The 15,256-nt window shown below is 45.9% G+C and overlaps 1 protein-coding gene across 1 annotated transcript in view; it reads left to right on the forward strand.

Annotated features, from left to right (window-relative positions):
- Positions 1 to 15,256, forward strand: part of GCKR (glucokinase regulator) — a 25,754-nt gene continuing 10,498 nt past the window's right edge. Inside the window, 16 exon segments of the mRNA NM_001287066.1 lie at positions 1 to 105; positions 397 to 552; positions 753 to 821; positions 1,450 to 1,518; positions 1,870 to 1,943; positions 2,300 to 2,366; positions 2,549 to 2,602; positions 3,590 to 3,684; positions 6,201 to 6,306; positions 7,713 to 7,831; positions 8,443 to 8,541; positions 8,779 to 8,876; positions 9,217 to 9,293; positions 9,678 to 9,774; positions 9,976 to 10,073; positions 10,164 to 10,247. Of these exon segments, the coding sequence (NP_001273995.1) occupies positions 46 to 105; positions 397 to 552; positions 753 to 821; positions 1,450 to 1,518; positions 1,870 to 1,943; positions 2,300 to 2,366; positions 2,549 to 2,602; positions 3,590 to 3,684; positions 6,201 to 6,306; positions 7,713 to 7,831; positions 8,443 to 8,541; positions 8,779 to 8,876; positions 9,217 to 9,293; positions 9,678 to 9,774; positions 9,976 to 10,073; positions 10,164 to 10,247 (1,422 nt within the window). The 5' untranslated portion in view covers positions 1 to 45.

Below are 15,256 nucleotides of genomic sequence, written 5' to 3' on the forward strand. Positions count from 1 at the left end.
GTGGCTGAAGAGGCAGGCACGACAGCGTGTCCACAGCGTGTGACCATGCCCAGCACAAAACGATTTCAACATGTGATTGAGACCCCAGAGCCTGGCAAGTGGGAGGTGAGACCCCCTTCTACATGTCGGTTTTCTGCATTGATTCCTAGAATCATGTCTCGTCTGGACTTCCCTCCATGCTGGGTTTCTACTCTCCCTCTCTTCCTTCTCATCTTCCTTCCTGATCTTCTGCCCCTATTAGGCCCAGAGTACCGAGCGCAGGCTAAATCCTCGGGTGGGGTGGATGTGTGTGTGTGTGTCCAAACATTGTGTCTGCTGCCACTCTTACCTCCAGATCAGCAGGCATGAATGAGGCTTTGGCTTCCTGACTGTATTCTTGTGCCCCTTTCCCTCCAGTTGTCTGGGTATGAGGCAGCCCTGCCAATCACAGAGAAGTCAAATCCACTGACCCAGGACTTGGACAAAGCAGACGCCGAGCAAATTGTTCGATTGCTGGGGCAATGTGATGCTGAGATCTTCCAGGAGGAGGGGCAAATCATGCCCACATACCAGGTGACCCAGACCCATGCCCTGGCCACTGAAAATAAAGATACCAACTCCAACCACATCTTAACGTCTGCTCTCTCAGACCACGGTCCTTGATGTTTGAGACCCAAGGGCCCCTCCACTTCACCAGTTACACCCATACTCCCACCCCCGTGCCAAATCCTCTGTCCTTTACCTGGCTCCTGATTTCTGCCTGTTCCCTACAGCGACTGTATAGTGAATCAGTTCTGACTACCATGGTACAAGTGGCTGGAAAAGTTCAGGAAGTGCTGAAGGTACAGACTCTCCATCTGCCCTCCTCCTGAACTTCTGCTCCCTCCACCTTTCTCTTTTCTTGACCTCCCTTTCTCATTTTGCTCCATCGCAGTTCTCCTTTCTCCCAGTCCTCCCTTTGGGATCTTTATTGTCATCTTATTAATCAACAGTAATTATAATAACTGTTACCTGCGTAATACTTTATAATTGACATTGTACTTTCCCACTCATTACCTTTGCAAAACTCTGTGAAATTGGTGTTATGGTCTCCATTTTTTTTTTTTTTTTCAGATAGGAAAACAAAGAACAATCACAGTAGCTTGCCCAAATATATCCAGCTAGTGATTGCTGGGGAACATTGTTTTAATTGATTGGTTGGTTGATGACAAAGCTGCTCTCAGTCCTTCCTGGAACAAGTCAGGGTTGGAATAAGTAGCTAAGCCAGAGTTGGGAGTCAGACTGAAGTTTCGTTCTCAAAAACAGTGTTCTTTCTGTGACACCATATTGCCCATGTTCTATTTCCTTTTGTCGTAAGAGGAGGGTTAAGCAGTCTCCACGATTGCTCTTCTGCTGTTGACAAAGAAAGAATATGCTTCCCCCCAACCTGAGCTAGGCCCTGGTGACATAGGTGTTCTTTTCCTTTCTCAGGAGCCTGAGGGGGGACTGGTGGTGCTGAGTGGAGGGGGTACCTCTGGCAGGATGGCATTTCTCATGTCGGTGAGTACCCTGATCCCCATCCTCCCTCTGCCTTATCTGGGTGACTCTCAGGACCATAAAGCTCATCATAGCTAATCTCCTAGGTGGTCCCCTCTAGCCCTCTCTTCCAACAGCTAGATCTTACCACGGAGCCCCATACCTTCTGAACTCACTTGAGCCCCACTATTACTCATGTCTCTACAGCCCATGCACCCCCAATCAATCATTTTAAGTGCCAGATTCCCAGCAGTACTGGCTTAAGCACTGGTCTAAGGGAATCCCTATACAGCCCCTACCCTCTAGGTGTCAAAAATCCAAGATAATCGCTTCCTTCCCTGTCATCACTACTTCATGTCCTCTCGCCCGTGACAGGTCTCCTTTAACCAGCTGATGAAAGGTCTAGGACAGAAACCTCTTTACACCTACCTCATTGCAGGAGGTGACAGGTAAGCCAAGTTGGCCTATGAATATTTTGTGTGGCCTGGATAGTGTTTTTTGGAAGTTTCATTTGAAGACTTTTAGGTGAAGATTGTGTCCAGCTTGCTTGGTCCCTGTCATTCTTGTTGCCTTACACTTGGCCCACTTCACGTACATGTGTTACCTGACCAGAGCAGTGCAGGTAGGTATGTGAGTTTTTCAGCCCTATAGAGTGTTGATCATGGCGTCTAGCAAATAGAGAGTATTCAGTCTATGATAGCTTTTCCCTCAGTCCCTTCTTTCAAAGCAGTCCGTTCTCTGTCTTAGTATACCATAGACTTCTGCTTCCAAACCAGTGCCACTGACCTGGAGTCTGTCCTCTTAGGTCTGTGGTGGCATCTAGGGAGGGGACAGAAGACAGTGCCCTGCACGGGATTGAAGAACTGAAAAAGGTATGTGTTTAACTAGTCGCCAGTCAACCAGACACCTCTGTCTGTCCCTTGTCATGATGATATAAAAGCCCCCACTCCAGCCACAGCCCATTCCCTCCTCCAGTGCTGACCCCAACATCCCCACGCAATAGGTTTGTATTCTAGTTCCTTGTGGCGCTGTCTCACTCATCTTCCTCTCCTAGGTGGCTGCTGGGAAGAAGAGGGTGATTGTCATTGGCATTTCCGTGGGACTCTCTGTGAGTGTGAAGACAGGCTTAGTGGAACCATTTTAAAGGGAGGAAGGGGTGGGACTGTTCCATAGCATGGTAAATAGGTTGATGAAGTGGGGGCTAGAAAACAGAAAGGGTTTGCACATGGAATTTTGATTTTACTCTCACCAATTAAGATCCAGTTGCATGAATGTGGGATGACAGGGAAAGGATCCTATTTCAGAATACCTGTGTATCAATCCATTCAACGACCAAGGTAGATGGACATTCCTAGGGTCAGCAAACTACACTGCCAGGTCAGTCCTGCCACTGACTCTTTTTGTAAATAAAGTTTTATTGAGATATAGCCATTTGTGGGTGTTTACTTTGTATCTGTGGCCACTTCCTGCTACAACGGTAGGGTTAAGTATTTCACAGAGATCGTAGGGCCCCCAAAGCCTAAAATATTTACTCTTGTTCTTTACAGAAAAAGCTGACCCCTGGACCAGTCTCTTGCTACTTAAGCATGGTCCTTGCATAGCAACATGCGTATCTCCTAAGATTTGCTAGAAATGCAGAATCTCAGGCTCTGCCCCAGAACTACCGAGTCTGAATCTGCATTTTAACAAGATTCCAGGTAGTCTGTTTGAGAAGCACCAACTTGGTGAGGTGACCCTCAATCTTCTCTCACCGCTGCAGCATATGGATTTGAACAATTCACTAAGTAGAAATGAGTCCAGCCATGCTAGATGTGGAAGGAGGCACACAGGAGGGCAGGACACTGACTTTCAGGAGCATACAATTTAGTTCAGTAGCTTTTAAACTTTACCACACAGAGGATTTCCTTGGAGGAACTTGTTAAAAATACAGGCCTGGAGCTTTCCCCTTCCACTGTGGACCCAGTAGATCTTACCTGGGCCTAGGAATAGGCATTTCTAGCAAGGATTCTGGGGGATTCTGATGCTCATGGGCCTTGTGGGCAACACTAGAGTAACCCCTCTCATCATGCGTCCTTTCTACCCCACCCTCTGTCAGGCTCCCTTTGTGGCAGGCCAGATGGATTACTGCATGGACAACCCAGCCATCTTCTTGCCTGTCCTGGTTGGTTTCAACCCTGTGAACATGGCCAGGTGAGCCTGCTGTAATGAAAGGCAGGGACTGCTCAGACCCCTGGGGGAGGTGGAGAGGAAACCTGTCAACATCTACAGTACAATCATAAAGGAGAGGCATGGTGGATGCAGTCTTATTCAGCACATCTCAGAATAGTAAAGTAAATAAGTATTATCCCTAAGTTATGAGGCTTTTGCTTGGGGGGTTTGTTGTTGTGGTGGTTTTGGTTGGTTGATTTATTCCCCTGTTTCAGAAAGGATTGAAGGCAGCTTTCAAAGGCCACATAAAATACCGGAAAGCATACATTCAAAACAGGCAGTGGAGGGGCAAGGAAAACAGGGCAGCAAGATAGAATGGGCTCAGGAAAATGCATACCATAGAGATAAGCATCTTTTCAAAGGACCAGTGGCTCCTTTGAGCCACTGACTGTGTGGCTCAGCGGCTGAGTGGCCTCTGACTCCCCTTTGCCCAGCTTCCTTATTTTAGCACCCGTTCTCCTTTGTCACTCCATGCATCCCGTGGGTCCCCTCTGGCTACTCAAATCCCCAACCCTGTTCCCCTTTCCTGAGAACTCTGTGCCCCCCAAATCCCCTCCACCTTATTCTCTATGTAGATGATCACTTTGAGCTCAGAGGAGGTCAGCTTATGAAACCAACAGTGCTCTGGTGTGGTTCTGTGGTTGTGCAGCCTTGAGGGTGTTGAAGCAATAAGAAAGGAGATTCTTAGCCCCTTGAGGGAAAGCTCTGATGTTGTCACTTTGGGGTAAGGCCCTGAAATACCTATTTTTTGAAAACATCCCTGGAGATTCTGGTGCACAGCCGGGTTTGGGGAACTCTGCTAACTTAACCACTGGAGTGGGCCTCCTGGTGGAGCTGAAGGCTTCCTGTCACTGGAATATGCCAGTGAAGGTTTGTTGATTCCTCAAGAGCAGCCTTGCATATTCAGTGGTGGTCTTGGGGGGAGGGACAGCTGTGTGCTTTCTGAGGTCCTTTCCTCAACTCCCAGATTCCAGGCTTGTAGTGTAATTTGTGTGAAGATATAAATGAGTCTGAGATACTTTTAACCCTGCTCCTTTTAATGGAGGACTCTCCTTCACCAAAAATGTATCTGCTGCAGTGGATGCTAATTTCAGGCACTGTGACTAAGTGAAATGAAGGATTTCAAACAATGTAGGCGTGGAGATCTTCCAGTTGTTCCTTAAATCGGTGGCTCCCAAACTTGGCTGATCTTCAGAGTCGTCTGGGAAGCATTTTAAAAATACAGATTTTTGGGCTCCACTCCAGAACTCCTGAGGCTGACTCTCAGGGTGGGCATGGTATCCAGAAATGGGTAGTTTTTAAAAAACAAAACTCCCCAGGTGATTTTGACTAGCCAAGTTTGGGAATCTCCATTTTAAACCACACGGTGAACACTGGCTCCTCACTCTGCTTAGGTCTCCAGGGACTTCCAGCAGCAGTTTGAGGCCCAATTATAGGAAACACTTTACACAACAGGCATGTAATATATGAAACTTGTTTGCCGTCGAGGAAATACAGATAAAAAAAATACAAAGATAGTTCAAGAAGGTGTAGAGATTTTGAAAGGATGGGATGATAAGGGGAGGTTAGGGAGGCCTTATACAGAGGTCACTCTTGGAGCTCCTGCCACAGTGGAAGATGCGCTGAATATCTCCCAGACAAGTTGATCAGCAGAGGTCAACTACAGAAGATCCCCATTCTCTGAGATTTCAGGCTCACACCTACGCAGAAATCAAGACTGTTACTCTCCTGTCCCAGTAGCATATTGTTTTGTTTGTAATTGGTTTATTCAAGAAATGTTTGCCGACCGTTAGGTGCGGTGCCTCATACCTTGCAGTTTCTTCCTTCAGTAGGAGCTGCTGTTCCTCCCTCAGGTAATGAAGGGTTCACTATTTGGGGAGATTGCCAGAATATATTTCTAGGAATGGGAAAGGCTTCTGGTGGACCTTAAGACTAAATAAAGTGGCAATTTTGACATTCTGATGGTGGGTACTCCTCCAGGGACCTACAGAGAGCTGTAGGTAGTATGGCCATAACAATGGGACATGCACAAGGACCAGGATACAAGAAAGTTCTGGTCTCAGGTTGGAGCTTTATTTTTTTTTTTTTAATGATTTTGTTTATTTACTCATGAGAGACACACAGAGAGAGGCAGAGACATAGGCAGAGGGAGAAGCAGGCTCCCTACGGGGAGCCAGATGAGGGACTTAATCCCAGGATCCCAGGATCACACCCTGAGCTGAAGGTAGACGCTCAACCACTGAGCCACCCAGGCGTCCCTCAGGCTGGAGCTTTAAACTTGAGTGTTGGCTTTGTTCTGGGATTAAATTGCTGAATGTTTTACTAATCCTGATCTTTGGGGCTCAGGGACACAGTGCCCTATGAACCTTCAAAACACACCTCTAGGAGGTTGTTGATGTTAGACCCCAATCCCAATGTGGTCTTTGATCCCGACTCCCATCTGAGGTCCTTCCTTTAGATCCTCACAATCTCCCCACTTCTTTCTCTGTGGGCCCCAGAAATGACCCCATTGAAGACTGGAGTTCCACATTCCGACAAATAGCAGAGCGGATGCAGAAACTGCAAGAGAAGCAGGAAGCTTTTGTGCTCAATCCTGCAATTGGGGTAGGATCCTCCCCACCCCCACCGGGGGAATGCTTGCCACCCAAATGCCTCTGATTTTGTGACATCTTGTCTGAATTCCAGGCATTGTGTGTCAACTAAAATGTCATAAAGCAAATCCGATTTTCTCATTTCATCATTCACCTTAAGATGTTGCATTTCCATCCTAACCCTGTTTCCTAAGTCAGTAATCATTAACCTCCTAACCTGTCTAAGGCATTTCCTGTGTGGAGAACCTCTTTTGCATCTGTGAGTAGAGAGTATTGAATAGAATGGTGAATTGCTTTCTGTGTCTTTTTATGTTTTAGTTTCAAATATGGGCTTAAAACTATGAGAGGCGGCTTCCTTCTTCTGCCTTTTTTTTAATTTAGATTTTATTTCTTTATTCAAGAGAGACACACAGGCAGAGACATAGGCAGAGGGAAAAGCAGGCTCCCTATAGGGAGCCTGATGTAGGACTTGATCCTAGGACCCCGGGATCACAACCTGAGCCAAAGGTAGATGCTCCATCACTGTGCCACCCAGGTGCCCACTCTACCTTTCTAATCCTCTCCAAAATTGGGTGGGCCTTCCAAGCCTCCAATGCTCCTGCACCTTTTTCTCAGGAGTAAGGAGGTACAGCACTAGGGATCCAGCACCATCTCCCCTCACTTTGACTTTACAAGGGCCTGAGCCAAATCCCTGCCCCTGCCCCTCTCTGCCAGTGATGGGCACATGTGTGAGGTTCTTGCTCTTCCCTTTGTGAGATGGGAAGGCAGTAGCCCCGGGTTATGTACGCGGTTGTATCTTTCACCTCTCAGGCACTCAGTTTTCCTCCTGTCTGCAGTTGTTTACTTTTAATCTTCTTTTCTCAGACACCGGGAACACCGTTTTTATCATTCTTTTTGCAATAATCTCTTTATGCTTGATGTGTCGTGTTACATCCCTGTCTGTTACAATGGCTGCTTCATTGGTCTGTCCAAAGAACATGAAATGTGGTGTTTGGATTGACAAACCACTATGAAAAAAATGGGGGCTTGGGTGGGGAGAAGGTTCTTGAAAACAAAGCAAAACAAAATCCTCTCCGAAAACACTTCTTTCCTGCTAACTGTGGCTTCCTTCTCAGAGTCCTGAATATACTGTAGAAATGACCAGAGGTGGCCTTTACCCTCTTTTCTTTCAGCTAAGCCTTCAACCCAGCACTCCTCATAGCACACTGGGCACCGTTCATACTGCCGAATGCAGGCACAGTGGCCTCTAACCAGACTGCATGCCCAGGAGTCACTAACCAGGCTGCATGCCCAGAAATCACTAACCAGACTCCATGCCAGGAGTCACTAACCAGAGAGCATGCCCAGCCGCTACTAACTGGTGAACTCCAGGACCCTCCTTCCTCTCCCAATTCCTTCTGGGTGTCATCACCTCCTCAGCCCGAGGGTCTCAGTGGCTCATCCCGGATGAAAGGTGGAAGCGCTACCAAGATCTTGCTGGAAACCCTGCTACTGGCAGCCCATAAGACAGTGGACCGGGGCATTGCAGCATCTCAGAGGTAGGGAGGAGCTGGACAAGAGATGGTACGGGGATGGTACAGGTTGAGGGATGGCAAGTCCAGATGCAGAGATGAGTTAATGGCAGCAAGGCTGATGCCCTCACCACTCTTCCCGTGGGAAAAGAGCTGGCTGGGGACTCTTACCACACAGTCACTGAGTCTCAATTGGTTCCAGTGGACTCTGGTTTCCTCAGGTCCCACTAATCCCTGAGCCCACCTGGGACATCCAAAGCTAACTTAGTTTCAAAGAGTCTTTGACTTGGGGATGGTCCAGGTCATATTGAAAGAGCCCATTCCACTGGGGGGCTTTTTCCCTTACTGGGATCTTTGGCTGGCTCCCAGATCCCCACTTACCTCCTCATCAAGTCTGATCCCATACTCCTCCTACTGCTCTTTTAATGTCCTTATCCCTCTGTCTGTTCTTTGCGTTCTGCTCACTGAAGCCCTTTCTGTCCTTTGTAATGCATTTTGACAGTACTCACTGCACCTCCGTTAGGGACCAGCAGAACTTAATTTTAAGGAAATGGTGCCTTCTCCTGGGCAGGGATGGGTACCTAAGTTTTCTGAGGGGGCAATGGGACCACCCTGGGAGCTGGTGACCTTTCTCCCAGGTGCCTTCTGGAAATCCTGCGGACATTTGAGCGGGCTCATCAGGTGACCTATAGTCAAAGCACTAAAATTGCTGCCCTGATGAAACAAGCCAGCAGCAGGTGGGTGAAAATGTTTTGGAAGGGGGGAGGTGGTGTGGATGGGGAATATCCCGAGAGCAGTGGAGATTCTACCAGATATGTTAGCATGTTGACGGGAACAGATCTGCATGGTGGAGGGTCGTAGCAGGCCTTCTGTTGGTTGACTCCTGTGCTCTGCCATGTGCATCTTTCCCTGATTCCTGGTCTTTTCTCACTGTGATGTCTCCTCCCATGTCCTGATCGCTGCCCCATTCTCAGCCTGGAGAAGAAAGGCCGAGTATACCTGGTTGGCTGGCAGACCCTTGGCATCATTGCCATCATGGATGGAGTGGAGTGCATCCACACGTTTGGTGCTGGTGGGGCCCCAGTCCATACTTTCTTCCTGGTTCCTCCTGATGCAAACCAATTGTTCTGCCATCCAAACACTTTTCTACTCCCAACCCATGGGGGTTCCTCATTCGCTTTCCGTCCTCTTGTATCTGAATAGGCATTTCAGTTAATTGCTCCTTCCTTTGAAACCGTACTCAGGCCTTGGTCCCTGGACTCCCAGCCCTGCTTAGACGTGGCCTCCCATGTTACCTCACCCAACGCCCCCTTGCCACTTTCCTCCAAGCCCCATTAATATCCCCCCAAGCCTAGAACCTTTCTTTTCTATAAAGCCCATCATTCCTCTCTCCCTGTCCTTAAACTTTCCAGATTTCCAAGATGTCCGTGGCTTTCTCATTGGTGATCACAGTGATATGTTTAACCAGAAGGCTGAGCTCATCAACCAGGTAGGAGGATGATGGGACATAGGGCAGGTTGTGAAGGTGACTGGTATGCAGAGAGTGGGAGGTAAGGGGAGATGGAGACAGGTTGGGGAGTACAACAGGGCAGATGGTGCAGAAAAAGGAATATGGGTTAGAGGTCAGGAGGCTTTGGGGCAGCACAGGGAGGGTAGAAGGCTCTGGGTTCACCCTCTAAAGCTGGCTCTAGTCCAGTGCTCTTCCCTCAACTTGCTGCATCATCTTGGCCAAAACACTTTACTTCCTTGAGCCTCACTTCTTTGATCTATATACAAAACACTGTATGAGAGGTCCTGTGAGGCCCTCTGCAGTCTCCAGGTCTATGTACTAGAGTTCTTCATAGAGGGGGGACTCCCATCTTCGTCTGCACAGGGTCCCCAGTTCTGCTTCTCCCAGGAGGACTTCCTGACTTCCATCTTGCCATCCCTCACGGAAATTGACACCGTGGTCTTCGTTTTTACCCTGGATGGTGAGAGGGAAGACGGGAGCAGGGGGATGAGCAGCTGGAGGCAATGCAATGACTCAGGGGAACTGTCATTTTTCTGGGTCTTAGGGCACCTGCTCAGAGGGAGGGACAGGGGCATGGGTCCTGACTGAATCCCTGAGGGACGGGAAGAAGAGCTGAACAGCCAGCCTTCCAATTCTGGTGCCCTTCCCCCCTTCCCCCCAGACAACCTCACGGAGGTGCAGACACTGGTGGAGCAGGTGAAAGAGAAGACCGCCAACATCCAGGCCTTGGCACATAGCACTGTGGGGCAGTCCCTGCCGGTGAGTCCAGCCATGAGAAGGGAACCTGGGGTGGTGATTGCAGCAAGGCCTTCCTGGAGATGCTGCTCTTGATTTTCTCTCTCTCTCCAGACCCCTCTGAAGAAGCTCTTCCCTTCTATCATCAGCATCATGTGGCCACTGCTTTTCTTTGAATACGAAGGGAATTTCATCCAGGTATGGAGAATGATTAGGTATTATCTGTGTGAGGGACTCAGAGTAGGAGGGATTCCAGAAATTAGAAAACTCAAGGCTGGAAGGTAGAAAGCTTTGTTGGACTTCCACAAAGCCAGCTGGGCAAGTTCTTGTGTTAACCAAGGCAATGGCTCAGTTCTCTCCAGGAATATGCAAAAAAGACAGGCCAGGCCGCTAGTCACCTGACAGATACTCATTTGTTCTTTATATTACAGGTTCATTGTCGATATTTAGTCCTCCTTACTCTGCACTTTACAAATATTTCACTTATAATATCATTTCTCATAAATGGATCTCCTAAGGGATGTAGGTTTTATCCCCATGTCCTAGATAAGAATGCTGACACTAAGAGATTAAGGGATTGTAATCACAGCCACAAGGCTAAATAAAGCAGGAGTCAGGGCTTGAACCCTGCCCTTGTGACTCTACATCTGTGGTTTTTTCACCGCACAATATTAATTTCAACCATATCCATGAGTTGAGCCAGATTCTTTTATTCAGTCATTGAACAAATATTTTTTTTATGCACCTATCCCATGCCAGGTACTATTCCAGGGATAGGGAATATAATAGGGGATGTTAACCTGTGATCTTTTGAAAAAAGATCTGTGTTTTTAAAGAAAATTATAATAGCAATATTTTTATTGTAAACACTCTAGAAAATACAGAAATCAAAAGAAGGAGAAAAGCATCCATAACAACTTTCTTCCAAAAAACCATTTACACAAATTTTGGAGAACGTCCCTCTAGAGTTTTTTATGCATATGTAAATATATTTATAAAAAAATAGGACCATATTTGACATGTGTTTTTTTTAAGATTTTTATATATTTATTCATGAAAGACACAGAGAGAGAGAGAGGCAGAGACATAGGCAGAGGGAGAAGCAGACTCCATGCAGGAGGCCCCAGTGGGACCCAATCCTGGGATCACACCCTGAGCCAAAGGCAAATGCTCAACTGCTGAGCCACCCAGGCATCCCTGACATGTTGTTTTTAACTTGCTTCTCTTCATTGAAAATTATGAACACCTTTCTGTACAAATATATCCACGTCATCTTTTTTTTTTTAAGATTTATTTATGTATTTGAGAGAGAGCACAAGTAGGGGGAGAGGAAGGGACAGAAGGAGAGGGAGGGGCAGATTCCCTGCTGAACAGGGCACCTGATGCGGGCTCCCTCCCAGGACCCCACCCCCAGCCCCCCGCAAATCATGACCTGAACCAAAGTTAGACACTTAACCTACTGAGCCACCCAGGCACCCCCTCATTATCATTTTTTTTAAATTTTTTTTTATTTATTTATGATAGTTACAGAGAGAGAGAGAGGCAGAGACACAGGCAGAGGGAGAAGCAGGCTCCATGCACCGGGAGCCCGATGTGGGATTCGATCCCGGGTCTCCAGGATCGCGCCCTGGGCCAAAGGCAGGCGCCAAACCGCTGCGCCACCCAGGGATCCCCCTCATTATCATTTTTAATGGTGATGTAGTACCTCCCTGTATGGATATACCATAATTTGTTTACTCTCACCTCAATTGTTAGATATTGTAGATAGTTTTAATATTGTGGCTTTTATCAAAATACTGCACTGAACGTCCTTCTACATGTACTTGACTCTTCTGTGAGGAGAAACCCTGGGATAAACCTCCGAAAGTGGAATCACTGGGTCAAAGGGGGTGCAAAATTTTAAGGCATTTTGATGCAGATTGTCAAAATGACCTTGAAAGGTTTATAAACAAAGTGTAAAATTGCTTGTACCCCCACATCCTTCAAACACTGGGTAACACTGTTCTTTTTCATCTTACTAATCAAAGCAAGAGAAGCGAAACTAAACAAAAAGCACTTCACTGTTGTTTTAATTCATATTCTTTTTAAAAAAGATTTTATTTATTTATTCATGAGAGACACAGAGAGAGAGGCAGAGACACAGGCAGAGAGAGAAGAAGCTCCATGTAGGGAGCCTGATGTGGGACTCGATCCCAAGACCCTGGAACCATGACCCGAGCCAAAGGCAGATGCTCAACCACTGTTCACCCAGGCGCCCATATTCTTTTTTTAAAAAAAAATTTTATTTATTAGAGAGAGTGTGTGCATGTGTGCAGGCGTGAGTGGTAGGAGGGGCAAAGGGAGAGGTAGAAGCAGACTCCCCGGAGAGCACAGAACCCAACACAGGCACTTGATCCCAGGACCCTGAGATCATGATCTGGGCCAGAGTCAGCCACTTAACTGACGGAGCCACTCAGGTGTCCCTAATTATTATTTATTTTTTAATTTTTAATTTTTAATTTTTATTTATTTATGATCTTTAGTTGCAGAAATATTGTTGATGTATTCCCACATTTTTTTTTTAAGATTTTATTTATTCATGAGAGACACAGAGAGGCAGAGACACAGGCAGAGGGAGAAGCAGGCTCCACGCACGGAGCCCGATGTGGGACTCGATCCTGGGTCTCCAAGATCAGGCCCTGGGCCGAACGCAGGCACCAAATTGCTGAGCCACCCAGGGATCCCCCTGACACTTTTATTTTAAAAAATTGAACACCAATAAAAAATAAATTTATTATAAAAAAATTTTTTTCCACCCTACAGAAAAATTGCAAGAATAGAACAATGAACACCCATACATTTTTCCCTAGATTCATTAATCTTTAACATATTGTCACATCTGCTTCATCCCTCTTTTCCTCTGAATTATTTGAAAGATGCTTGGAGATACAATGACACTTGTCACAAATTACTGTGTCCCCTGAGAGCAGGACATTTGCCTACATAACCACAATATAATTAACACACTCAGGAAAATGATAGTGAATATGATTACCTAATATGCAAACCATATTCAAATTTCCCCAATTGTCCCTGTATTATTTTTGTTTCCATTTCCAGGTCCGGGATCCAATCAGAGATAATGTGTTGTACTTAGTTATCAGGTTTCTTTAGTTTCCTTTAATTTAAATGAATTCTTTAGCTGTTATTTGTGTCTTTTATGACATTGACATTGATAGTGGAGGAGTCTGGACCAATCGTTTTCCAGAATGTGCTTCACCTTGGATTTTCTTGTTTCTTCATTATATTCAGGTGAAGTTTTTTGGCAGGAGTACTGCATAGATGAGGCTGTACCTTTGTCAGTACATCACATTAGGAGATGGATAAAGTTCATCCCTTTATTGGTGACGTTCTGTTTGATCACTTACTCAAGGTAGTCAGATTTCTTTCTTTTTTAAAAGATTTTATTTGTGTGTGTGTGTGTGTGTGTGTGTGTGTGAGAGAGAGAGAGAGAGAGAGAGAGAGAGAGAGAGAGAGAACATGAGTGGTGGGGAGGGGCAGAGGAAGAGGGAGAAGTAGAATCCCAGTTGAGCACAGAGCCAGACTTGGGGCTTGATCCCAGGAGCCCAAGATGCTTAACTGAGCCACTCTGGTGTCCCAGTAGTATCAGATTTCTTTGCATCCTATTCCTTAGCGATCTTTCACCCAATGGTTTTAGCATCCATGGATGATTCTTGGTTGAATCAATTTATTACTACAGTGGTTTTTAAATGGTGATTTTCTATTTTTATCCTTCTGTCCACATTTATTAGTTTGTATTCTTCTGTAAAGAAAATCTCTTCCTTCTTTCCCTACCCCATCTACATTTGTTTAGACTCACTATGGACTCATGAATTTTTTGTTATTAAATGTGTTTTAATCCATTCCTGTCATTATTGATTTTAGTACTCAAAATAAGAAGTTATTCAAGCTGGCCCCTTTGTCCTTGAGACATATCCACATTAGTGTTTGAACACTCTTTGCTGTGTTTCTTTATGGAAAAAAAAATCACCTTTTCTCCTATGCAAAAGGGTAGCATATTATAGTCTTTTGTGCCTTGCGTTTTTTCTTAACAAGATGTCTTGAAAATCACTCCACTTCAGTTTCTAAATCTCTTAACGATTATTTACGTGGATGTGGATGTGGATGTGTGCATGTACAATAGTGTCCCCAGACATCTATGTAGGAGTACAGAAATGTTGTCCCAGGTTCACCTTGTACTTTCCTTGGTTCCAGTCCTGGCTGGAATCAGTAATTTTCAAGGAGCCCAGGTGGTTGTCAATGGAGATACAGCAGTCCTGCCTTCTTCACGGTTTTGTTTTCCACAGTTCCATTTACCCCAATCAACTGTAGTCCAGAAACAGATGATCCCTCTGACAGATCACCAGAGGTGTCACAAAAAAGGGGAAGGGTGAATACAGTATAATAAAATATTTTGAGGGCAGCCCGGGTGGCTCAGTGGTTTAGCGCCGCCTTCAGCCCAGGGCGTGATCCTGGAGACCGGGATTGGGTCGCACGTCGGGCTCCCTGCATGGAGGCTGCTTCTCCCTCTGCCTGTGTCTCTGCCTCTCTCTCTCTCTTTCTCTGTGTCTCTCAAGAATAAATAAATGAAATCTAAAAAAAAATCTTAAAAAAAATTTTGAAAGAGAGAGACCACATTCATATAACTTTGTTATGTCTGTACATTGTTATAATTGTTCTATTTTATTATGGTTGTTCATCTTTTACTGGGCCTAATGCATAAACTAATCTTTATCATAGGTATGTATATGTAGGAAAAGACAGTATATGTATGGCTCTGTACTATCTGCAGTGCCAGGCATCCATTGGGGGTCTGGAACTTATCCCTGTGGGAAGTGGGGACTGCTATATTTAGAACCCTAGGTGCTTAGGTCTGTTCACTGCTACTGGTGATTTTTGCCTCTAAGCCCATTTGGTAGAAAGAACAAGGAAATATAGGGGTGCCTGTTTTGCTCAGTTGGTTAAGTGTCAGACTCTTGATTTTGGCTCAGGTCATGACCTCAGGGTCATGAGACTGAGCCCCACATCTGGCTCTGTGCTTAGCATGGAGTCTACTTGAGATTCTTTCTCTTCCTCTGCTCTCTCTTCCTGCTTGTGTGCGCTGTCTGAAAGAAAGAAAGAAAGAAAGAAAGAAAGAAAGAAAGAAAGAAAGAAAGAAAGAAAAGAAA

Source organism: Canis lupus, chromosome 17 (assembly GCF_011100685.1).
Source record: "Canis lupus familiaris isolate Mischka breed German Shepherd chromosome 17, alternate assembly UU_Cfam_GSD_1.0, whole genome shotgun sequence".
Taxonomy (NCBI): domain Eukaryota; kingdom Metazoa; phylum Chordata; class Mammalia; order Carnivora; family Canidae; genus Canis; species Canis lupus.